Source organism: Melanostigma gelatinosum (genome assembly GCF_949748355.1).
Source record: "Melanostigma gelatinosum genome assembly, chromosome: 10".
In the NCBI taxonomy this organism is placed as follows: Eukaryota; Metazoa; Chordata; class Actinopteri; order Perciformes; family Zoarcidae; genus Melanostigma; species Melanostigma gelatinosum.
The window spans coordinates 5,919,101-5,945,516 of record NC_136643.1 but is presented as its reverse complement, the minus strand read 5'-3'; the positions used below and the strand labels follow the sequence as shown (position 1 = coordinate 5,945,516).

The following is a 26,416-nucleotide window of genomic DNA, read 5'->3' as shown; positions in this document are numbered from 1 at the left end:
CCTGCGCAATCTAGGGATTTTCTTTGATCGATCCATGTCGTTTGACCCTCATGTTAAGCAGCTGTCCAGATCATCTTTCTTCCACCTAAGAAATATCAGTAAACTGAGATCTGTAGTATCAACACCTGAACTAGAGATGATCATACACACATGTATCTATTCACGCATTGACTACTGTAACACACTTTTCTCATCACTCAGTGTATCTGCTCTTGCAGGTCATCCAAAACGCTGCCGCCAGATTACTCACCAGGACAAATCGACAGTCTCACATCACTCCCGTACTCCGATCTCTCAACTGGCTCCCTGTAGCATTTAGGATACACTTTAAAATTCTCACCCTCACTTACAGAGCACTACACGGACAGGCTCCTACATATGTAGCTGATCTACTTCACACCTATTCACCCGCCCGCGCTCTCAGGTCAAATGTTTTTGGTCTTCTGTCCCACGCACACGCCTTAAGACCCGTGGTGACCGAGCTTTTGAGGCAGTAGCACCGAGGCGGTGGAATTTTCTGCCTGCACCTCTACGGCTCGCAGATTCTGTAAACACTTTCAGAAACCAGCTCAAAACGCACCTCTTTAGACTAGCGTTTGGGTAAAACCCATGTCCTAGACCTGCTTTTAAACTATGTTGTAATTTTGTATTTTTCTGTGTGTATGTAAATTATTGGCCCTATGGTCACATTGTGTTTTTATGCTTGTAATTTCTGCCCTGTTAAGCACTTCGTGACTTTTGTCTGTGAAAAGCGCTTTATGAATACATTTTACTTACTTACTTACTTACTTTCAAAATATCAGTCAACTGTAAGTTTGCAAGCTCATTAGCGCATTAGCTTATTATCTAGGGCGACAATAAATTCAGAAATATTTGTTGCATGGACTCCTGTTTCATAATCATTCCTCTTTAGTGGAGCAGTTTATATCAAACTGGATGGTGCAACGCAGCAAATAAGCAACTATATGTTCCTCTGTTTCGGATTTTTAGGCTCTTTATTCCCTCAAAGGTCGGCTCTGTCAACTCGGCTTACTAATGTTTAAAAATCTTTTCATGGATTTAAAGTGAATCCTCTGTATATGTTAAAGCTGAAATCTGTACAACAACAAAAGAGCCATGTTGATTAACGACTACATGACTGCTGCAGGATATCAAAGTATCTCTGTCATTCAGAAAAGCACCGGTATGACTGAGACACTTTGATATCTGCTTTAAAATATTTAGAGCGTAACTGTTTCACAGAATGCCAAGCTGTTTTGAATCTTTCTGTCTTTCTTTTTTTTTCAAAGGAAGATGTAATTTTCTCTAGTTGGTTTGCTAAAGTATCACTATAATTTAAATATACCACAGTGTCTTAGTCCATTCATAGCTTGAGGTGTACCGTTTTTAAAACAAAACTGAAAAGGTCTGAAAAGTTTATTCCTCTCTACTTTTTTAAAATCTTATCTGTTTGTGGAAAAGCAAACCAGAAGACAAACACAAGCACACACAAAGGGTAAGAGAATAACGTTATGGTAATTTGTTCTTGCATTCTTGCATTATAGCTGAAAAAAAGGGATCCTCTAGGAGGTTCAACGAGTTACTGAAGTGGTGATATTGTTTGTTTATGAAGTTTAAGAGTCCATATTTTACAAGAATATGTCATTTTAAGAATAATAACCAGATAACTGAAGTTATTTGTGGATAAACCATCGCCAACACAAGTCATTATTCCAGAGTATTTATAAATGGATTTTTGTTTTAAACTGCTGTGATGCATATTGGCGAATCACTACACCTCTCCACAGCCTTGATCACTTTTTTATAACCGTAGAAACACCAGGGATGTTCTGTTTGACATTTCCTGCAATGTGACGCTTGTCCCATTTGGATTCATAAACCAGTGGGGGGATGTGAGTAATTCAATATCAGACACACTTCCTAGAAACCACAGCCATTGGCTACATTGTGGGGGGTGGTTTGTGACAGATGACACAGAGCTCTGCAGGTCAGATCGGTTACAGGAGTCTCAGTCTGCAGCTGACGATACAGCCGAGCCGATTTTCCTTCTTACGTCTTCATCATATGACAATGTGTGTGTGTGTATAAATGTGTCTTTGTGAGGTGTGAATGCCAGAGATAACCCTGGCTGTAGCCACAATCATAAATCTTACCACAGCAGATAAAACTGTACTGACCCGCAGGAAACTGGACACGAAGAATCAGAAAGGGTTTACAATGAATTCAAAGGCCATTTAATCTCAGCAGCTGATGATGCCAGCAAACACTACACCGGTAAAATACACTTTGATCACTTACAGTTTAAGAACTGCATTTAAAATGTTGAAATTTTGCAGCAAAATTAACAATTCAATGGAACAGCTGTGGTTAGAGGCTAGCTCTGCACATCTTCATGCTGCATTATCCAGGATAAGTATGGTCTGCAAGGCCACTGACCTCTGTCGGTGTATTAAACGACTCCGCAACAGAGGGATAGTTTATGGACAGTTGGTGACAGGAGTTGTACAAGAATTGTGCGAACTAATTGTCTGTTTAGCGACAAAGCTATCTAGCTTGCCGGCTCTGAGAACTTGTCTCCCCCTTCAGTCACTCTTTATTGAACGAAATACTGTATAATCCTGACCTTTGCTGTTTTACTTTTCTCTTACTATGCTTATGGTGATCGTCATGCACCAAAACACCAAGGCAGATTGCTTGTATGTGATCTGATTTATTAGTATCAGACTAAACTGGTTGTCTCCATGCAAATGCAGCAGCAGATGTGTGGCAGTATTTATAGCAACTTCTTAGATCAGCAACTTACTGTAAGACAGAAGGGCTACTCTGTGTGTGTGTGTGTGTGTGTGTGTGTGTGTGTGTGTGTGTGTGTGTGTGTGTGTGTGTGCGTGTGTGTGTGTGCGCGTGCGTGCGCGCGCGATGTAACAAGATCTCAGAGGACAGGAGGACAGAATTAAAACTACCCTGTCACCACACCATTCATCACACACGCACCTACCAAAACATATCTGATTCATACTGATACAGGAAAACATGTCAGACTGCACTCTTAATACGATTCTGTTTTCAGTATGTCATACATTCACATTGTAAAAATTACAAAATTAAGCGCAGGATATCAATCACTGGATATTCGAGTACAGTGTTGATGGACACTGAAAAAATGATACCGGAAAAATTATCAGATTTCTTTTAAATGTAAATGCTAAAGGAGTCCCGGAGAAGGCTTCAATGATCACTTCAGGATGTTCAAGGGGTCTTTGTTGTGGTTTAAATTGTCCTTGAGGAGATTATATGGGTCCTTAAGGAGGTTCAAATGGTCCTTGAGGTAGTTTCAGAGGTCCTTGAAGAGATTGTAAGGCTTCCATTGTCCGAGAATTCAACATTGGTGACGACTGCTCTACGATGGTCCTTGAGGGGTTCCTGAGGTGGTTTCAGTGGTCCAGTTGGTTCTTGTGTTATTTGAGTTAGAATGTCCTGAAATGTCCTTCTAAGGTTTATTTAAGGTGGTTCAAATGGTCCTTGCGTTGGTTTCAATGCTGCTTGAGAAGGTTGTAAATGCGTCACTGTGGTTCGGAAGGGGGCTTAGTTTTGAGGGGCCCCAAAGGTCATGGTGATAAAACACTAAGGTTACTCAAGGGAGCTCCAGTGGTTCTTCTGGATGTTTCAGGCGGTCTTGCAATGGATTCAGAATTCCTTCATCGGATCTTGTTTTCTGTGAGTGATCCTTCAGGAGGTTCTGAGGTCTTTCAAGGTCTAATGATAGAGGTGGTTACAGTGGTCTTTCAGGAGGTTGCAGGGGTTCCTCTGTCCCACAATGCAATGCTTAACAAGGAGGAAGAAGTCACATGTTAATAACAATGTAAATATAACTGCTGGTTTGGTGGTGTACTTTAGTTAGTCCTTATGGTGCGTTCACACCAAACGCGTCACGTATTTTTGTCATTTGCGCTGCCGGTCAAAACGCCGGGGACCATTTGTGTTCATTCGCGTGAATCGCGCTGGACGCGGCTTATCGCCCTGAAAGCCATTCAACTGTCCGCCATTAACCATGAAAAAAATAACCTCTATTTCTGCTCAGTACGTGTTATGGAAGTCACAGATATCCCGGGAAACTAAACGGCGTCATGTCTGGGTTCATAATATTGTCCAGAGGAGCTCCATGGATTTTATCGAACTGTATTCACTGTGTCTAGCAAGCCACATGTCGCTGTTTACTACAGCTGTATGAACACAAAATAAACTGATTTGGCTGTGATTTAACGGCAATAAACCGACAAAAAGGGACTCCGAAATAACTACATAATGATGCCGATTTGTACTTGTCTTCTCAATGGAGCTCGGACGGATCGGTGCTAGGCTATGCTAACATTGTAGCAGCTCCACCAACACTCAGAATAATGTCATATTGACGTAAATACGGCAGCGTCTATTCATTGTTTGTACTATATGGTTTACACACACAAATGTACACATAGTTTGGTCCGGTCTCTATTAATATGAGGTATCGTAGAGCTCTGGCTGAACACAGACGGCTACAGTATTTATTTCCTGATTCAACAACGGCAGGACGTCACTGATGACAGGGGGAGCAACTCAACGCTGATAGGCTATCGCGCCGGGGCGTAACGCGAATATTTCGCAGAAGTTGAAAAATGTCAACTCGTGCGTTTGGGGCGATTTGGCGTTTGATGTGAATTCGCGTCAATCGCACCGCAAATTTGCATCAATCGCGCCGCGCCATCGCAAATTTGTGCTGCGCCAGTCTCATCGCGTCTGTGCATTGACTTTGTATATAATCTACTCGCACGAATAATTTGCGACGCGTTTGGTGTGAACGCACCATAAGTCACTCTCCTGATTACCTCGACATCCTCTGCCAGCATGAGAGCAGCATACCTGATTTACAAATTATTGGTATGGTTTAGTTGTTGAGAATCTGTTCAAACATCCTCTAAATCAGTTTCGTGACTTTCCCCAAACCCCCTAAACAGTCACCCACAGACACCTAGCCTAGAGGGTCACATAGCCTACCCCCTTCTGAGACCCTTTATACTGTTATGTAAACTAGTACTAATGCTGACAGTGCACTCATGGTAGAGTAGTAAGCAGGTACATAGTAAATTCATGTTCAGTACTGTTTTGTACTAACGTGATATGATACAAACTGTCCATCAAACTGACTTTTGAAACTACTACTCAATACTGCTATAGTAAAAATGTCTACCTCGGCAGCTTGGGTTGGAGTCCACCTCAGGGCCCTTTGCTGCATGTCTCTCTCTTTCCTGTCTGTCTCTCACTATGAAATAAAGCACAAAAAATGCACAAGTGATTTAGCAATGACAGTCTACAGGAGTTTACATTTAGTTTACCAGCATTCCATCTTCATTGTGGCTGCATTATTAAAGTTTAAGCTTTTATGTTGGCAGGTCCACCAAAATGACACATTACACCATCTTTAAATAGACACTAATTTGTATTTACGATCTAAGTAATCTCCCATCTAATAACAGCACAGTGACTGTGATCTGAGCTGTTTTGTGTCAGGCTACATACATTTGATTGAAGCACTGTGTTGTGTCATGCTGTTCTGACTTAACCGTAACTTAATAATGAGCTGTCGTGATGAATACAGACAGTGACTCACAGCTCTGTTATATGAGGATAAACACACAGCAGCATCACAGCACACTGCTAATCCACAGCTATCTTAATGCCAGTCGGAAAATATACCCACAGCTGACCCGGCCTGGCCTGGTCTAACCAAACCCCTCAATCCAGTTTATTCAGATCAATATTTAAGGGTTAAAACTGGATTCAAACCATGTCACAATGGATTATAGTGCATTTACAATGGGTTAGAATGGGTTATAAGGCATTTATAGTGGGTTAGAATGGATTATAAGGCATTTATATTGGGTTAGCATGGGTTATAAGGCATTTATATTGGGTTAGCATGGGTTATAAGGCATTTATATTGGGTTAGCATGGGTTATAAGGCATTTACAGTAAGTTAAAATGGGTAAGAGTTAATTTAGCATGGGTTCAAATGTGTCACAATACAGTTACAGTGGTGTATGGGTTGTAAGGCATTTTGATTGGGTTAGCATGTGCTATAAGTCATTTTCAGTGGGTACAGTTCATTTAGCATGGGTGAAAATGGGCCACAGTACATTTAGAGTGGGTCATGTAACAAACCGTCTCAGCAATCGTGGGATTTTTTCTCTCCCTTTAAAAGTGTCCTCCAGTGTCTGTTGCTACATTGCAGCCTCTGCCAGAGTTACTTGAATGAACTGTATTTTATTGAGTGTTTATTGTTGTCGTCAGCACATCCTTTGGGCGGATTACATTCAGAAGTTACGCTTATTGGCTTTTTGCTCGTGGTGCTGTTGTTGCACTCGCAGTGGCGTGGTGATTGTGTTTGTCTTTGGTCCACTCTCCACCGCTGTCTGTGAAAGAGCTCACAGTGGAGAGATGGAGAGTTGACACCTGTGTGAAAGCTGATGTAAAATGCATTGGATACCAATCAATTGAAAAATGCTTTGATCAAAAAATAATTGGTTTGATGGGTTTATAGTTTATTTAAAATGGGACAGAATGGGTTTACCCAACTAAACTTGGACAGATGGACAAAACCAGTAACTTCTCCTCCTCCTCTTCCTCCTCTTCCTCCTCCTCTTCCTCCTCCTCCTCCTCCTCCTCCTCCTCTTCCTCCTCCTCCTCCTCCTCTTCCTCCTCTTCCTCCTCCTCTTCCTCCTCCTCCTCCTCTTCTTCCTCCTACTCCTCCTCCTCTGTCAGGGCTGATTCAGTTGCTCTCAGTGTTTCCTCCCACACTATGTTGTTATCAAAGAATTCACTGCAGGGCTTCTTTAAACTGTGACCATAAACAGATAGAAGAAATAAACTTTTGCTTCATCCGATCTACTTTTTGTATTTGTGTATGTATACAGTGTATGTAACACCTCCTCATATTACATTTGGATTCACACCGTCAGATGCAGCACTACTTTTCCTCAAACGGCCCACCGCACACATGAATGTTACAAAAATGATGTGCACGACTCTTTGTTTTAAATGTGTATTGTAATGTTCTTAGCTACCCTCTGCGTCTTTAAATGGAGATGAACTCTTACTGGCCCTGTGGCAACAAAGCACATGGACTCATTATGTGAGCCACACATTCACCTTCTTGCTCTTTTTTTGTATTAACTCTGTCTACCCCCAGCAGCTGCAGCTCCATATGTTCTTCATGCTTGTTACTGTAGAGCAAATCAGCTGCTCAGATCTCCAGGTTGAAATTACATAAATGTCAGTGGGAGTTGGATTTCTATTGTGCTTCTTTGCCAAGAAGGGTAGATTTACTGACTTGCTTACGTTAACAGGAATGGTTACTGGTCCAACGGTTTGTTAACATATTACTAGACCGACTGGAACACTGGGCTACTTTGTGTCTAGACATGATCATATATCTGAGTGGGCAAATATGACATGCAGAGTTTCCCAAGGCTCCACTCTGGGGCCTCCTCTGTTTAACATCTTCATGTTTCCACTGATTATGGAAAACAACAAAGTAAGTTGGTGCATTGAACATAACTCTGTTATGTTGTTCATTCTGTACACATGACATCTATTGCACTTCTGCCCATCTTAAGAGAGGGATCCCTCCTCTGTTGCTCTCCCTGTAGTTTCTTAAGGTTTTTTTGGGGGGAGTTTTTCCCCAGGGTCCTGGGACAGAGGATGGCGTATGTGTGCAGATTGTAAAGCCCTCTGAGGTAAATTTGTGATTTGGGGCTATACAAAATGAATTGAAGTTACCATAAATTTGCAGATGACACACATTTGTCTATCACCAGGGGACTATGGTCATTGGACAAAGCACTGAGTAAGTCCATTGAACAAATCAACTGGATGTGTCAGATGTTTTTTTCAGTTGAACAAAGACGAGACTGAGGTAGATGAACCCAGAACACGCTTGAGGGATTATATCTCCCAGCTGGCCTGGGAACACCTCGGGATCCCCCAGTATGAGCTGGAAAATGTTGCGGGGGAGAGGGAAATCTGGCTCAGCCTGCTTGGCCTGCTGCCACCACGACCTGACCCCGGATAAGTGGAGGAAAATGGATGGATGGATGGATGGAGACTGAGGTAGTATTTTTGGAGCCAAGGAGCAATGATTAACAGTCAGTGCTCAACTTCAACGGTAATGTAATAAACCACAGACCAAGCCAGAAATCTATGTAGTTATGGACTCAGACTTGAGTCTCAGCAGCCACATTGAGACATTCACTCAATCCTATCACTTTAAGAATAATATTTCAAGGATCAAGGGATTCATGTCTCATCAGGTTTTGGAAAAACCATGCATTTATCTTCTGTACTCTGTTCTCTACTGTAACAGTGTCCATACAGGTCTCCCTAAAAATGGGTTAGACAGGGGCTGATTCAGCCCGCTGCTGCTTGAGTCCTCAAGACCAAGACAATGGATCACATCAGTCCACTTATAAGGTCTTTTGACTGTCTACTGTTGGTGTATAGAGCACTGAATAGTTTAGGGCCAAATTACTTTTCTGATTATCTGCTACATTATGAACCATCCAGGCCTCTCAGGTTGTCTGGAACAGGTCCGCTTTCTGTCCCCAGAGCCAAAACCAAACAAGAAGAAGCAGTTCAGTTTTTATGTACCATATATCTGGAACAATATCCCAGAAAGCTGCAGGTCAGCTGCAACCCTCAATTCTTTTTAATCAAGGCTGAAGTCTTTTGTGTTTGCCTTGGCTCTTTATTAAGTAATTTCTTGTAGTGCACTGAAACTTTTTTTCTTGCATTACACCTGCCTAATAACATTTTTGCTTTGGACTGATTATGACTGTTCTTAATTGTATCTAAATGTCCTTTTATAATGTATTTCTTTTGCACTTTGTCTTTTGATGTTTTACGCAAAGCACTTTGAATTGCCTTGTCTTGCATTGAAAAGGGAATCAATTACTATTATTTTTTTCTCAAATCAAAGCCTGTATTTGGTCTTGTTTGTGATTTCCGACTCAAACCTCAGATAAAAAAAACATCGGAATGTTTTATTTGTCATCCAGAATGGGTTGCGTCTTCAAAGGTATTTTCATAATTTTACAGGTGTCTCCAGCTTGCCTGGAATGATGAAATGTTTTCTTCAAGCGAAACCCACATTGAAATGCAATATGTACGTTCCATTAAAGAAGAAGGCGAGAGCGGAGTGGTGTCGTTTGTAGAAATGTTATATTCAAATATTAGTTTCACCCTGGGCAAAAATGTTATTATTTACACAAGAGAGTACACATCTGTAAGATCACAAAGTGTTGTTTAATATTCTCTCTGTAAGAACATCCAAAGTATTAAAGATGTCTTGTCTAGTTCTATGTGTGGAGCCATTTTGAAATGACATCCCCTTTTTTGTTTGAGGTTAAATGGACCGCCAATCACCTCCAGTGATGTGCCAAAAATGAAAGAATACCCTAATCAATAACGGTGTCATCAGATATTGTAAATCCATGATTCAGACTCTCTCTGTTTGTTTCCAGGAAGTGGGTGTGGTGCAGTCGGCAGAGCTGTGCCAGGGCTAATTGGTGCCACTGGTCCCTCGGTGATGATGAAACCATTCCTGACGTTTCCTGTCGAGACAACGCCGCCAGTCGGTCTTTTTCCCAACTTCAACACGGTATGACTTTGTGTGTGTGTTCCTGTACATATGACTTTATGAGGACCAATTTTAGTTTTTGGAAAGAGAGGACATTTTGGCAAAGGCCTGTTTCATGGTTCAGACTTGGATGGTTCTCACTAAGATAGAAGACAGAGATAGAAGTACAGGGTGTGTGTGTGTGTGTGTGTGTGTGCGTGCGTGTGTGCGTGCGTGCGTGCGTGCGTGTGTGCGAGGGACAGTAACAGTGACATGGTGCTGTAGCTGAAGGCGGTACAGACTGATTGTGATAAAGAGACCTGTCACTCTGTCAACATCACTCTGTCATCACTGTTCTGCTAAGCAGGCTGCTGACCTCTGACCTCTGTGTGTAACCCCACAGATGGACCCGGTACAGAAGGCCGTCATCAACCACACCTTTGGTGTTAGTTTGGTGCGCAAGAGGAAACAGGTCATCTCATGCAACGTCTGCCAGCTAAGGTTTAACTCTGATGTAAGTGGCAATGTTTGTTTTTCGATGTGTGTTTAACCTGTTTACTAAATCTGATTCTTCACATCCTTCCAGTCATTTTAATTACTGTATGCTTCTATGATCATCTCCCTGTCATGTCTGCATCTGCACATCTGCATTTTGGTCATGCTGCGATCTAAATGTCTGAAGTACATTTAAGGCAAGGCAAGGCAAGTTTATTTGTATAGCACATTTCAACAACAAGGTAATTCAAAGTGCTTCACATAAAACCATTAAAAGCATCAAAACATAAGGCAAAAGAAAAGGAGATTTAAAAACAATTAAGAACATTCATTTAAACATTAAAAAACAGTGCAAGAAATAAAATGCAGTAGTAAAATGCAGAAATGCAGGAAATTGATTAATATATTAATTGAATGTGGTTCAATTAAAGGCAGCAGCAAACAGAAAAGTCTTCAATCTTGATTTAAATGAGCTGAGGGTCTCAGCATACCTGCAGCTTTCTGGGACTTTGTTCCAGATATGTGGAGCAGAAAAACTGAACGCTGCTTCTCCATGTTTAGTTCTGACTCTGGGAACAGAAAGTAGTCCGGTCCCAGACGACCTGAGGGGTCGGGATGGTTTATAAGGTAGCAGCAGATCAGAGATGTATTTTGGCCCTAAACCATTCAGTGCTTTGTAAATCAACAGCAGGATTTTAAAGTCAATTATTTGTTGGACAGGAAGCCAGTGCAAAGACATTAGAACTGGGGTGATGTGATCCACCCTCCTGGTCTTAGTGAGGACTCGAGCTGCAGCGTTCTGAATCAGCTGCAGCTTTCTGACGGACTTTTTACAGAGACCTGTAAACACACCGTTACAGTAGTCCAGTCTGCTGAAGATAAATGCGTGGACAAGTTTTTCCAAATCCTGATGAGACATAAGTCCTCTAATCCTTGATATATTCTTCAGGTGATAGTAGACTGATTTTGTAATTGTCTTGATATGGCTGTTCAGGTTGAGGTCTGAATCCATAACTACACCTAGATTTCTGGCTTGGTTTGTGGGTTTTAACATCAGTGATTGAAGCTGAGCGGTGATTTTCAATTGTTCGTCCTTGGTACCAACAACAATTACTTCTGTTTTATCTTTGTTTAATTGAAGAAAATGCTGGCACATCCAGTTGTTGATTTGTTCAATGCAGTTACCCAGCCCTTGTATGGGATTATAGTCCCCTGGTGACATAGTTATGTAGATTTGTGTGTCATCTGCATACTTATGATAACACACTTTGTTGTTTTCCATAATCTGAGCTAGTGGAAGCATGTAGATGTTGAACAGAAGAGGCCCCAGTATTGAACCTTGGGGAACACCACATGTCATTTTAGTCAACTCTGATGTGTAATCAGCTACAGACACAAAGTATTCTCGGTCCTTCAAGTAAGATTCAAACCAGTTAAGTGTTGTGCCAGAGAGTCCCACCCAGATTTTTAGCCTTTCTAGGAGTATGGCATGGTCGACTGTGTCGAATGCAGCACTGAGATCCAGTAACACTAAGACTGAACTTCTGCCATTGTCTATGTTTCAGTGGATGTCGTTGAAAACCTTAACAAGAGCAGTTTCAGTACTGTGGTGCTGTCGAAAGCCTGACTGGAAAACATCAAAGCAGTTATTTATGGCCAAGAAGTTGGTCAGCTGTTGGAAAACCGCTTTTTCAATTATTTTACTTAAAAATGGGAGGTTTGATATTGGCCTATAATTTTTCATTGTTGCGGAGTCTAAACTAGCCTTCTTTAGGAGTGGTTTGATGACTGCAGTTTTTAGGGCTTGTGGGAAGACACCTGAGAGAAGGGATGTGTTTACAATTTGTAAAAGATCAGTGGTCATGCAGTTTGAAATATTTTTGAAAAGTGTGTTGGTAGAATATCCAAGCAGCAGGAGGATGACTTCAGATGTTGAATAATGTCTTCTAGGCTTCTATGGTCGATTGAATGAAATTGTGTCATGATATTTGAATGGATGTTATTCAGAGATCGGGACAACACATATCCTGTGGTTGGTGTGGAGGCACTGACTGCTTGTCTAATTTTCTGAATTTTGTCAGTAAAAAAGGTGGCAAATTGATTGCATGCCCAAGTGGATTGGAGCTCAGCAGCTACCGACACTGGAGGGTTTGTTAGCCTGTCGACGGTAGCAAATAAGGTGCGTGTATTGTTCTTGTTTTTGGTTATGATGTCAGAGAAGAATGACTGCCTTGCATTTCTAAGTTCCAAATTATAATTGCGAAGTCTCTCTTTATAGATGTCACAGTGAACCTGGAGATTAGTTTTTCGCCACCTGCGCTCAGCTTTCCGACACTCTCGTTTCTCTATTTTGACCAGCGTAGCATTTCTCCAAGGAGATCTTTGCTTACCCGAGACAACCTTCACTTTAGTGGGTGCAATGGCATCAATAATATTTTTTACTTTAAAATTGAAGCCATCTACAAGCTCATTGACTGAGAGGCAAGATAGGGCTGGTGTGGAGGAGAACTTCTGAATAAATAGTTCACTGGTGTTTTCAGAGATGTAACGCTTTGTCACAACCTTGGTTTGGACATTTGTGTGCAAGGAGATTGCACTCTCAAAGAAAACACAGAAATGATCAGAGAGTGCAACATCAGTCACAGCAACCTTGGAAATGTTTACACCTTTGGTGATGATTAGGTCCAGAGTGTACCCCCTGTTGTGGGTGGGTCCTGTCACATGCTGAGTCAGATCATAGTTATCAAGGACACCACATAGTTCTATAGACTCTCTGTCCTGGGGATTATCAACATGGATATTAAAATCACCAACAATAACAACACAGTCAAAATCAATACAGATTACAGACAGCAGTTCAGTAAACTCATCAAAGAAGGTTGCACAGTATTTAGGCGGTCTGTAAATGTTTAGGAATAAAGCTTGAGTGGAATTCAGAGCCACATATTCAAAAGACCCAAAATGACCAAAGGACATCTGCTTGCATTGAAGAGAATCATTAAATAAAACAGCAACTCCACCTCCTTTCTTATGCGCTCTTGTTTCACTCATGAAACTGAAGTTGTGAGGTGTTGATTCAATAAGAACAGCTGCACTGTTATCTTGATTTAACCAAGTTTCAGTTAAAAACAAAATGTCCAGTTTGTGCCTAACAATAAAATCATTGATTAAAAATGTTTTTCCTGACAGAGACCTGACATTTAATAAAGCTAAGTTTAATGTCGTTAAAGCTTTCTTTGCCCAATTTATTTGAACAGGCTGACGAGGAATGTATGCTAAGTTTGATAAGTTTGCATGTTTACTATTGTTTCTTCGCAGCCTCACCTTTCTTTTTCTATAAACTTGCAGGACAGGAATTGGGGCCCTGTATGCTAGCTGCATACAGGGCCCCGACTTTTCCTGGAGAGAGTCATTGGTGTCATTAGCCTTGTAGCCTGGACCCAGAAGATATCAATTATTTCCTTTGTCAGGTAGGGGAGACAGAGGATGGTTGTGGAACCGTCGAGGAGTGGGGAGAGGAGTGTGTTTGGATCCAGCAATGACCAGCTCTTTCATGTGGTCAGTGAACTCCAGGAGGGGGGAGGATGGGGAGAGTGTGAGAGAGGAAAGGGATCTGGATGGAATTTGGGGGGTGGAAGTAGGTGCTGGGGAGGGAGGTAAAGACTCCTCGTCTAGGAAGGGTAGGGATGAGGTTGGAGACTCCTCCTTTTGGCTGTCGTTAGGCGGGGTGTTAGATCCTGGGGTACATCTGGGCCGATACGGGGCTACTTACTGACTCAGCTCTCTATTAAAAGATTGTCGAGCTGGTGTTCTTGCGAGGGAACTCGCCTGGCTCTTCTAACTGACGTTACTTCCGACGTCTACCCTGCTTCCTCCGGTCTGAGTGCACTCGGTCGAGGGGCCACCCTGACCCTGGGCGCTCCTACCAGTCGCGTCGGTTATGGCAGCTTCCCTCTTCTGGATCCGTGCTCTTGGTAAATGCCATGTTAGGTTTTAACGGCTAGGATTACTTCTAAAACCGTAAGGGATTGTTAAGTGGATTCGGTCTTCTAGGATAACCTTACAGAACTCAGTTGTTAGACATACAATGGATTTAACTTTTTACTGCCATGAGGAACTTTTACTACTTGAGCAAATAAATGCACTTGAGAATTTTACTTTAAATACAGATTAGATATTTATTGCAGGTTATATTTAGTTAGTTTGCAAGGGTTAAGCTACAGCTCACATAAAATGTCACTACACTTGATTCGTTACTTTAATTTTCTTCTTCGGTTATACTCATTGGTTTTAGATGCCGAGACGGCTCGGTTGGAGCTGGATTTCCAAAGGTGCGATGAAAAGGTTATTTTGGAGTTGTTAGGAGCGAAGTTCTGTCCAGACCCTCGGACTCCTCCTGCTCTCGCAGCGGAGTTCGGCCAACAGTCCACAAGGCTCTGTACAAAGTCTTTCTAGGGCGCGCCGTTCCTCCGTTGTTCAGTTGTTAAAGTCGAGCAGTGGGGAGAGGAAAATCTCTGTCTTTCAATTCTTTGTCCACGAACAGCGGTCTTCTTTCCGTGAACCGAGACGAACTCCTCGAATACTTCAGTTGCGATCGTCCGTATCTTCTTCTCAGAGCGTCTGGTCGGCTCGTGTAGAAATCCCGTCTTGCTGTTTGCAAGTTACTTCTTTTATAACACTTTTGGGCTGCCTCTCGCGTCTCTCCCCCTTCTTCCTCAACACGGCCTCCCTCAGCCCATGATTAACATGACATCATTGATTTGGTGCAGGTGCTTCGAAAAGTACCTAACTTTTGTGTGTGGAAAAAGATGAGGAAATCACCCCAACTTCCCTGTCTGGGCGCTTACTTAATCAAGCTCTGCGCATGTCTGGGTGTTCAACATCTGTTGTACTTCCCCTTTTCCTACACTCACACATTTCTAACACAGATTAGTTATCATAATCACAGTTACAGTTGTTATAATCAGTTACAGTTGTTATAATCAGTTTACTTAGTACACATTTGCTTATAAAATGATTATTGATCTCATCCTTCATCATTATTGTGCTTTGTGTCTTTTCTTCTCAACCACCATTATTTCCCCATCCCTTGAAGCCAACACCCTGCTTACTTCCTCTTTCTCCGTACTTTCTACACTCAGACTGCACTATACTCAGATACACATATTATTATTATTATTATCAGGTTTACATTTGTTAAATCACTCTATGTATTAAACATTCGTTATGTAACGATCATACACTTTATCTTTCGATGACACTTTAACTATTGATTTCTGAGTATATGCTTTATGCTTTTTATATCCTGACCTTCCCCTGAACGTGTATGCAAGGCGGCTTTCTCTGTGAGCTCAACTCTTCTCGACAGGGGGCATCCTTCCCGTAAGGTCTCCAAGGCAATGCTGTGTGGTTATCTCTTGTTTAGACTCCTCTCTGGTCTTGTCCTTGGCAGTAGGGACAGATGGGTGACACCGGGAGAAAAATAGGTTTGAGGTAAACAGTTTTACCACTGACTTGTTCAGGCAAACTCCATGCGCTGTAAAAATATGTCTGCGCTCCCAGAAAAGGTAGAAATTGTTGATAAAATGTACTGAATGGTCAGTACATGCAGTTGACAGCCATTCGTTCAGTGCAAACAGCCTGCTGAATCCTTCATCTCCTCCTCTGACTGGTGAAAGAGGGCCACTGATGAACACCTTAGCCTTGACAGGGCTGACTGTGTTTAACAGATCAATAAAGTCTCGCTTCAGAACTTCAGACTGTTGTTTCACAATATCACAGCTTCCTGTATGCACGATGATGTTTTCCGCTGTGGGATAGTCAGCCACGATGTCCAGGATTTTATCTCTCATGTCAGAGACCATATATTTCAGAAAGCAGAGTATTTTGGTATTCTTGCTGCACAGTTTTCTGACATCTTTTACAGCATAGTCACCAACAATCAGCGTCTCAGGCCCAGTCATTAGCTTTGCCTGCAGCCTTTTACTCTCACATTGACTCTCAGTTCTTACCCTGCTTTGAGGAGATAGCTGCTTATCATCAGATGGAGATTTAGGATCCTGCGACAATGGAGCAAATCGGTTTTGAAGTTGTAGGCTTGGTTGTTGTGGAGGTGTTTTGCAGGTTTTACTTTTCTCAGCTGTCCTTGGCTTTGTCCATCTGGGTGCAGGGGTTGAGGAGGAGTTCTGTGTTGGGAACTAAGGGAGCGTGTTTGGGTTATCAGCATTTAAGAAACTGAATTCTTGACATCAATAGAATTATTGATGTATGTAACAATTATTAATGATTATTAATAACAACGGGGCACCACCCTGCGAACAGGGACCAATAACCAAACGATAAAACTAAGTCTCATAATTAGTAGTCACTCATAATGTCAATAGTCTGCGTATGACTACACATTCAGTGACATTGAAGGTTTTTAAGTTCGAGCACAGGCTACTACATACAGTCTTATCAAATACATATGCACAAGTAATCACAGACGGCTGCTCCTTAAAGTATAACAGAGTTTATTAAATCAAAATAATAAATGATCAAATCAATTAATATTGCAACCAACAAACGTTATCATACAATTGTATATGCCTAAACTAAAGAATGAATAAAATGGATGAGGGTGTATGTCTGTGTGTGTGTGTGTGTATGTGTGTGTGTCGGTCTGTGGGTGAAAAGGAAGGAGAGTCTTACAGCTACCGCTAAAGACTACAAAGATGGCGGCGTCGAGTGACGCGGGCCAAAAGGGGAGGGGCCTTAAGATACTACAGCTAAACTACCACCAGATGGCAGAGTTGAGTGACTCGGGCAAAATGACGGTGAGACTGCTATACGTAATCACGTGTGCCGATGCACACATGTGTTGTGAGGCGATCGTTTGAACGGGGTTTCCCCAGGGGCAGAGACAAGAAAGAGAGCAAAGGTGGGGGTCATGAATCAAACTTCTGCGTGCGGTCCGCGTTGGAGCGAGAATGGGGATCGCTGGCCGTATCGTACACAACGTGCCGTTGTCGGTAGAACTGCCAGCAGTTATGTACGATAGCCGAGATTCCACACTTCACTCACAGAGCTGATTTAATGAGGAGAGAATACCACACGAAGTGTAATAAAACAAATGAAAATAAATCAAAATAAATCCCAAGCAAACAGTCATAGCAGTTCATACACAATGCAACGGAGCTTCTCTGCTCCGTAAGGAGTTGCGCAATATCTCAATATCACGCGACAGTAACTTAAACACACAAAAACACGGGAATATCAACATATAAATGAATGGCCTGAATTAAACTCAAGTTAATTTAAGCTAAGCTACGCCCAGATGCCAAGAATCTTACTTGTCGATGCGTCGTTGCAACGTTGAAGTGTGTTCGTGGCAAAGTGGTCAGTTTCCTCGGCAGGAAGGGGGAGCAGGGGGAGCTTGCTTGCAACGCGGCTTTGCCGGCGCTGTGTTGTCGTGGCGTGAGCTCGCTCTGGAGCGAAACGCAGACGTGATCTATCCTCGCTGCAGGGAGGGTGATCTAACTTCGGCTGACGGCGTGGTCCGTGCGTCTTACCGGGAATCGTTGGTGAAGGAGGGAGGCTTGGTCGTCTTTCCTTCGCCGGAATGTGTGCACCAAAAAGAAAAAGAAGCAAAAAGCGGAGAACGGATCGCTGAAGCGGATTCGTTATCGCGGGCTGAGTGGGCCTTTACTCAGCGTGGAACACGGCTGTTTCGTCCAGGGAAATGGCTTGTGACCTGACAGGGTTTGAGGAGGGGAGAAGGGCCGTTGCTTCCTCGTGGCCAGCGTCGCGCTGGCGGGGAAAGCTGGATCGTCTGTGGCCTGGACGGGGGGTCCGGGCGAAGAGAGCATTTGCGTGCTCCCTAACTCAACTGAGGTCGAAGGGAAAAAGCGTTGAGGTGGGGGCTGCAGGTAGTTTTGTAGACCACTGGTTGAACCACAGGGGTCCTGGGGTCTCTTGGCCTTCGGCCAATGAGATTGCAGCGGTGCATTCAGGTGACTTCAGGAACCATAGTTTTTTTGGGGGGGGGGGAATTCACACCCGAGTGTGAAATTCCTTTGCTCTTATCAAACTACAAATCAGGATGAAACCTTTGCTTGAAACAGTGAAGGCCTGATTATCTTTGTCCACAGCACATGTTGAAGCCATATGGTCAGACCCCAATATTCTGCCTGTGTGCTAATGCAGGCCAGCCAGTCGCATCACAAATCCCAGGGTGCTGGGCTGTGCCTGTTAGTTGTCCTCCCACATATTTTATCTTCGGCTTTGCACCGAGAGAGTTCCAGGGAGGACTACCATTTGAAGATCCATTATCTGCTCTCTCCTCCTGTTTCTTGGTAGGCCTGGTTGTGCTAGTTAGCTGTGTCTTAGCTTGCGTTTGTCCAGTGTTTTGAGTCCATGGTAAAGTGGTATCATTCCCACACAGTCCATTTACCTCCACGTTTACTTCTAGTCGGTGGATTTTTGTTTCCAAGACTGCAATCTTCTGTAGGAGTTTGTAGTCGTCGTCCGTGGAGAAGGGAGGCATCTTGATGCTACTTAGCTTTAGCTTAGCTGCTAGTTAGCATTAGCTAACAATCCAAATAGCTCGACGACTTTCTGGATTTGTCTTCACTCAAATGTTGAAGAGTGATATCTGTGATATATCTGGCAAGATATATGTGATATATCTGGCAAATTGAAGCAAGAAAATGCAAGAAAATGCAAGCAGAGGCAAGCAGAGGCAAGAGCAAGCAGCAAAGCGACTGCACTCTCTCATCAAGGTCATCTATCTATTTAAAAGACTAGTCTGACATTTCTAGAAAATCCTCTTATTTTCTGTCTTCCCCAGAGTCAGATGAGAACATCGGGTGTTTCATCCCGGACCTGTTTAGCCTTTCTTAGCACAAAGATTGGAAGGGAGAGAAGCAAAAAATATACACTATCTGATTTACATACTGTTGTCCTGCCTACTCCAAACAATGGACAGAAGTTTTGAGATGCAGTCACTGCGCCCAGTGGTTGTTGGTCAACAATTTCACATTTTTATTTCTAAACCTGCTGATGAAACAACATACTACATGTAAATCAGACATATTTGAAGTTAGGGTTAGCAGTTTTCCCCTCTGCTTCTAGTTGTGCTAAGCTAGGCTAAATATCCTGGATCTCGCACTGGATGCTTTGAGATGAAAATATCAAACATCTCATCTAAATTTGCAGAAGACACACAGAAAGGTGATTGCTAAAATGCCAAGCTAATAACCTTAGCTCTCATTAGCAGCCAAACTCAGTACAGGATTGAAAAAAATGAAAACAGTGTTGAACATAACGTGTGCTCCAAAATTAGCTTGCTAGCTTATGTTATGTTTCCCTCATTTTTTTATTTCATTATTGTGAAAATAGCAAGAGATCATGTGTGATAGTCCCACCAGGACCTCACAGAGTGTTATTATGTTGAAAATTACCAAATTCACAGTTTATTTTCTCTTTTTTTCTAGTTTTGAAAGAAGAAGAGACAAGCAATTCTCCCCAGCTTCTAGTCTTTTTGCTGAGCTTTAAATACAAACTGGACACTAGGGTTTAAACGGGAGTCCCGGCAATACATGTCCATCCCGACAAATATGATATCATGAAAACAGGAAAAACTAGTTACATTCTCGGCAAAAACCAATTAGTACTGCATAAAATCGATATATGTTTTGACTGAAGCTGAAGTTATACGTTAATCAAATTCCTGAGATTCCCGGTTCCTGGTGCTTCTCTATATTCCTTGGTTGCTTGCTTGCTTTCGTTCACATGTTTGCTAAAAGATCAAATTATCACTTGCTTATAAATGTTATATCATTAGCAACTTAAATCTGTGGTTTTTGGGGAAAAATTTAAATGGTATTGAAGAGAAGAATATAATAAAACAAATAGGAGGCTCTAAAATTATTATTTACCTTTTAGCTAATATTAGCATAGCTAGCTGTAAATCCTTGCTAAATGACCAACATTTGTTGTATATTTTCTCACAACAGTTTCCTCCTGCAACCAGTTTCTGATAAGATAGGCGAATGACCCTCCTTGTCTAAATGCACAGATTAACTGTCAGAAGTGGATCATCCTGTCAGGCATTCCTGCAAAACAGCAGGTCAGTATAATCAGGTGTAACCCCTGCCATCTATTATTACAGTGCAGTTTAAATGACACTCAGCTCATTCACACAGTGACTGCTAAGAGGTGCAAGTTGCATCGTTGGTGACACGCCAGTCAAACGTGACTAATTTATGAGCTGTTAAAATTAGCATGAGTGAACATGAAAACAGGAATCACTGTTGAGGAGAGGAGTAAAAGGGCAGCATTAACTCAGTCTAATAAACTGAATAAAAAGCTGAATCATAGAGCTTCCAGACAGTCACATGAGGACACTGTTAACCTGGAGGTTTATTTCAGTGTACTGACTCTGTCACTCTGGGATTGTTACAATGCGTGGTGACATGACTGATGATGTTTTAACAGTGTAGAGTTATTCTGTTTATCTGAACTGCTCACGCGAACACAATTCAGGGTTCATATTTCAAGTCCATATACAACACAGTGGCTCGCAGACAGATGAAAGACTCCATCTCCACCTGGTATTAGCAGGCTATCTGTATTTGGTTATCTTATCTGGATAATGACAAAAACAGGCAGCAACCTCTATGTCTGAAAAGTAAAGTCAATGTGAAAGTGGCTTGAAGTTGCATTCTTTCTAATGGCCATCAGGGGGTGACTCCACTGGTTGCAAGAATAAGCCTGATTGTACAGAAGTCTATAAGAAAATGACCCTACTTTTCTATCACTCGATTTAAGTCTTCTTTAATACAGCATGATGTTAATTTAGTAGATAATGGTCCATTTAGAGTCAAATAGACCATACAGCAGGGTATGATTTAGGGCGGGGCTACCTTGTGATTGACAGGTCGCGACAACACCGTTGTCCGGTCTGGGAGTTGCTTGTGTTTTCATCTTAGAACTTTAACCCTTACAACAAGTGTTTTCACTTTATGAAAGTTAATTGGAACATTTTGGGTGACATTTTGGGTGACTACGTCCACTTCAAAAACAGTCTATGGGAAAATCTCATGTTAATGCACACAGATTATTGCAACCAGGTATTTTTTATTATTATTTGTGATTTAATACTTTCAGAACTACTAACATTCTTATCAGCAACTGCACTTTGTGTTAAGTGTTAATTAGCAAATGCTAAGATGCTATCTAAATTACGATGGTAAACCTGGTAAATTACTCGCTGAACATTTGTATGTCAGCACTGTGAGCATGTTAGCATGCGGACATTAGCATTTAGTTTAAAGCACCATTGCACAGCTCACAGAGCTGATAGCTCTTACTCTTGTTTAGACAGCAGATATGAAATGTCCAATTAGGGAGGTGTGGAGTTAGAAAGAAGTGAGGTTACCAGGCCTCTCCTCATCTGCTTGAGGCTATACATTAGCAGCTGCTAGCATAATGCACTGTGATGGTTGAGTTGCATTGTGAGTAATGTAGGAGCCAGGATAAAAAAGATGATCTGGTTCTGCTGCATCAATTTTGATACTTAAAAAAAAAAAACTTTCCTTCATGAGTCCAACAAAGTTATAGGTGTGCAATGCTACATTTATGGAATACTCTTTTAGAAATAAATGGGTTTTATTTCACCAGTCTTTCTAAAAACTGCAATATGACTCATGGGTCATATTGCAGTTTGCAAAAAGACTGGTGAAATAAAACCCTCAAGATTGTACAGAGTTTCTAAAGCTAGAGGAAGGATGGGTATACAAGAAGTGACATCAGGACTTCTGTATGGCAGAAACAAACAGAAATATAAAACATTTCTGTCTCTTGCTTCAGTCTCAGGCAGAAGCTCATTACAGAGGCAGTCGTCACACCAAGAAAATCAAGTCTCATGAGAACAAGACCAAGGCCAAGCAGACGATCACTGGAGAGACCAATGGGAGCATCCCAAGTCCTGTTTGCCCCGCCCCTCCTGTCTCAGCTAACTGCAGCACCAATCAGCACACAGGTTGATTTTAATAACACAGATGTAAACACTGTTAATGTTGAGTACGGTTTGTATATCGCAAGGTGTTTTCATTTCTTTCCCCTCTCTTTCCTCCCTCCAGATCTCTTATTCAGCCTGGCCGACTCCTTTCCTCTCAAACCATTCCGCCTCCCCTGCTCCTCCTCCCCTTCTTCCTCCGCCTCCCCCTCCTCTAGCAGACCAGGGAGCGAGCCTCCTCCCCCCAGTCCCCCCACCGCTCTCCCTGCCCCGGGCCTCTTCTCCACTTCTTCCTCCTCTCCCCCGTCTTCCAAAGCCTCTCAGCTTCCCACTCCTCCAGCTCCTGCCACCTCCTCTTCATCAGCTCCTCCTTCCCAGGCCTCCTCCCAGGACGCTCCTCTCTCAGTGGAGTCCGAGGAGGAGAAGGCAAAGAAGCTGCTGTACTGCTCTCTGTGCAAAGTTGCTGTCAACTCTCTGTCTCAGCTGGAGGCTCATAATGCAGGTGAGGAGGAGCGAGAAGATATCTGATCTGACACCATTTATTATTTCTTCAGTAGGAGCTTGAGTGATGTTTAAATCCCATGCTTCATATACGTCATGAGAGCTTTCAACACTTGTGTTACCACGTGATAATGATTATTACAGCAAATTTCAATTCTCTGCAGCGTAGTGGGCTGGAAGGAAGAAAATCTATCTTAAAACTGATGGATGATTTGAAAAAGGAGCAGCAAAAATTGAAAGTACACAGGGTTTGTGATTGTTATCACGTTTCCTGTTTATTAGAACTTTTGTTTCCGTGTGTCCTGTTTGCAGGTTCAAAGCACAAGACGATGCTGGAGGCTCGGAGCGGTGCCGGGCCAATCAAGGCCTACCCTCGAACCGGAGCCAAGCTGAAGAACGTCAGCGGCTCTGTGCTGAAGGGCTCCGGCCTGCAGAACAAAACCTTCCATTGCCAGATCTGTGACGTCCATGTCAACTCCGAGATCCAACTCAAACAGGTAGAAACATCATTCTTACTTTCAACGTTACTTTATACGGATGGAAATCTTTCACTGTTCCTCTCCAGATCTATAAACAATCTCCTCCTGATCAGACTCATGGTAAAGCAGCTTAAAACATTGAAACTTTAACTTAATATTCAGCTAGTTAATGGCTTTATTTCGTGTGTGCTGTGGAACTAAGGGGACGATTGTTCCACTGCATTAGACAGCAAACAAGTGAAACAACTTGAAAATGAAGCAGCAGTGTAGTTTGCCGGATATGCAGCATAGCCTTTTCTCTATAAGCTGACGTTTCAGCAACGTGTTATCTTTCTGTATTTGACTTGATGAATTCTTTACAGGATTTTAAATGATTATTGATTTCGGCTTGTTCTCTAAATGTTAAATTTTTTTTGGAAAACTGTCTTAAAGTCTTCTCTCATCATTCTCTTTCACAAATTTGCTTTATTAACATAAAACGTAAATAAGTTGAGTATTGCCAAAATAAATTGTACGAGTAGTAGTTTAGTTAGAATACGTCATGGAGAAAAAATGGTTTGGACATTATTACATTGAATACAGTGATTTATGAAAAAACAAAATCATTAATTGATAAAATGATTTAAGCCTTTTTCACAGAAGAACCATTTTTGACATGTCACAGTAGGAAAAGCACACGTGTAAATAATCAAATGAATCGCGGCTGAATTCCAATTTAGCTGCTCAGTTTCAGGGTCCCGGTATTGTACTTATCTTCGGGCACTTATAAATCATTTTGCATTGTCGACTGTTGTTTTTGCATCTATAAAATGCATTGTGGGATTAGCGTAAACTAGGCGACATGTTACTTCATGGACACTACTCTTTATTGTTCCGTTCGTATAAGAACACTTATACTGCGGACACATTTACACACTCAGAATTCGGACATTCAAATAAAAGGTCGTAGTAAATATGGTGCGCTACCGTAAAGAGGAAGTGATTTTTGGACACAGCCATAGTTTACCAATGTGATATATTAGTAGAATATCAATGTTTGTTGTTGGTGCAGCACATCTCCAGCAGGAGGCACAAGGACAGAGTGGCAGGAAAACCCAGCAAACCCAAATACAGTCCTTATAACAAACAGCAGCACAGCTCGCTCACAGTAAGTGTCTCTCTACCACACACTCCACACTCGCTCTCTCATTCAAATTCACATGCTTTGTTGGTATGAACCAGAATTAAGTAGAGTATAGTGCAGATCAATAAAATCAATAAAATCGATAAAAGCTGCTATAAATAAATACTTGAGGACTGTAGGAATCAATTTCACAAGACATTTTTATTTGCTCCTGGGTTAATTGTTTAATACTTTTATTTGATTTTGTATTTACTCAATTTTTCAAAAACTCTCTTCTCTCCTTGTTGCCACTCCACTCCTCTCCTCTCGTTGTTGCCTCTCTTCTCTTGGTTTCCTCTCCTCCCTTTATCGCCTCTCCCCTTGTTTCCTCTGCTTGCCTCCAGAAGGAGTTGGTGAAGCCCTCCCTCTCTCTGCCCTTCCTCTCTAATCCCTTTGCTCCTCCGCCCTGCTCCCTCACCTCCACCATCTCCCTTCCTCCCGCTTCTCTCTCCTCCTCCCTCCTCACTCCCACCTCCTCCCGCCTCACCCCAACAATCTCTCTCTGTCCTCGCCCTCCAACCTCCTCGTCCCTCTTCACCGCCTCCTTCCTGCGTCCTGCTCCTGGACCAATGAGAGCGAGGCAAGGATCGATCCTCTTCACACCCTACTGATGGCAGCGTCGGAGGGGGGGGGGGGGGGGGGAGTCGTACCTGGCTACCTTTCACTTCTGACCTCCAGTTTGTTGGAGAGACATCAACTCTGCGATCACGTCTGCAGGGATTCAAACCTACAACCTCCTTCAAAAGAAGACTTGAGAGGACAGAACCCTCACCTGTCTGGATCTCCTCCTCGGGTCTGAAACGCCCCAGCAACCGATGGTGATTTTATCCAAACCAGAACAGAACAGAGACTGAAAGTTTTCCACATGTTCTAAAAAAAATTGAAGGGATTTTCTCTTTAACACAGTCATGGAAAATTCATAGAAAAGTTACAGAATCAGCCCAAAATTTCAAAAAGAAAATCCTTTTTTGTCATTTTGATGATACAGATTCAGCTCATTCAACACATCCAATACGTAAAACATTCAACATGTGCAAGGAAACAAAGAGAATATTTATATTTGTTTCTTTCTTTGACGTTATAACTAAAAAGAACCTCAAAGTACCTCATCATGTTTGACAAATTACTCTTTGTGGCAGCCGGAATCTACTGAAAACAAAGCTAAGGTTTGTTTAGAATATATTTTGGTTTGATTGAAATAAGAATTCAGAACTAGGATTTGGAAGGAACCACAATTTACAAGAATCTAGAAAATATCTCAACAATCCTCAAAACCCGCTCCTGGATAAATCGCTGTGATTCACAGGCTAAAGATGCAGCTTGTGTTGAGACCAACCACAAAGAAGAAGACAAAGACAAGAACGTGTGGACTCAGTTCAGGTCTGTTTGGGTCGGGTCCTCAGAGTTTGGAGGAGACAAATCTCCTCCGAACACAGACACTTTTTTTCCTCTTGCTGGACGAGCTAACCGTGAACGAATACCACTGCAGATGTCGTCAAGTTATATAAACACTGGACTGTGATGCCACAATGTCCTCCCTCAGTCGTCCCTGAGCTAATGCTCAACTCGTTCCTAACATACAGTGTCTTGAGAAAACAAACTGCGAGGTTGAGAAAGAGAAATTAAACCGGACACCATCTTGGGATGGGATCACACCAGGGGCGATGGCAAATCATGGCCTGGGGAGTAAAGTGGCCCTCCCCCACCCTCCTACGTCTGACGACCACAAAGGAAAAGACCAAACGGAACGATTTATTTGTCTCTCAGTTCTTCCTGACTTCATTTCTGTGGCTCTCAGCTCCAAGCCCACTGGTTTCTACTGAAGACATAAATCTTTCATAACAACTTCCAAATATAAAGTGAAAAAACGAATTCCCTTCAACTGTAATTCATTCGGGGTTTTTTTTGCCAAAAAACAATTAAATCTAAATATATTTAGACTAAAAAACAAAACAAAATTATCTTTATCACCCTAAATATCACCAAGGACATCACCTGTCCTCAATTGTGTCTACAGCCCTACCAAGGTGGACAAGAGGAATTATCCTTTATCCTTTACTACTTAAACTCTCTCTTTTGGTTCTGTGGCAACACAAAATCCAGACAAAAAAAATCAGTGTTGACAGGTCCGCTCC

The 26,416-nt window shown here is 42.2% G+C and overlaps 1 protein-coding gene across 1 annotated transcript in view; it reads left to right on the top strand.

Annotated features, from left to right (window-relative positions):
- The window catches only part of znf385b (zinc finger protein 385B), a gene marked incomplete at both ends in the record, with an annotated part of 48,139 nt that extends 23,247 nt beyond the window's left edge, over positions 1 to 24,892 (top strand). Inside the window, 7 exons of the mRNA XM_079276435.1 lie at positions 9,552 to 9,688; positions 10,050 to 10,160; positions 21,992 to 22,163; positions 22,264 to 22,641; positions 22,953 to 23,137; positions 24,171 to 24,266; positions 24,626 to 24,892. Of these exons, the coding sequence (XP_079132561.1) occupies positions 9,552 to 9,688; positions 10,050 to 10,160; positions 21,992 to 22,163; positions 22,264 to 22,641; positions 22,953 to 23,137; positions 24,171 to 24,266; positions 24,626 to 24,892 (1,346 nt within the window). The remainder of the gene's footprint in view (positions 1 to 9,551; positions 9,689 to 10,049; positions 10,161 to 21,991; positions 22,164 to 22,263; positions 22,642 to 22,952; positions 23,138 to 24,170; positions 24,267 to 24,625) is intronic.
- Positions 24,893 to 26,416: the final 1,524 nt, after the last annotated feature.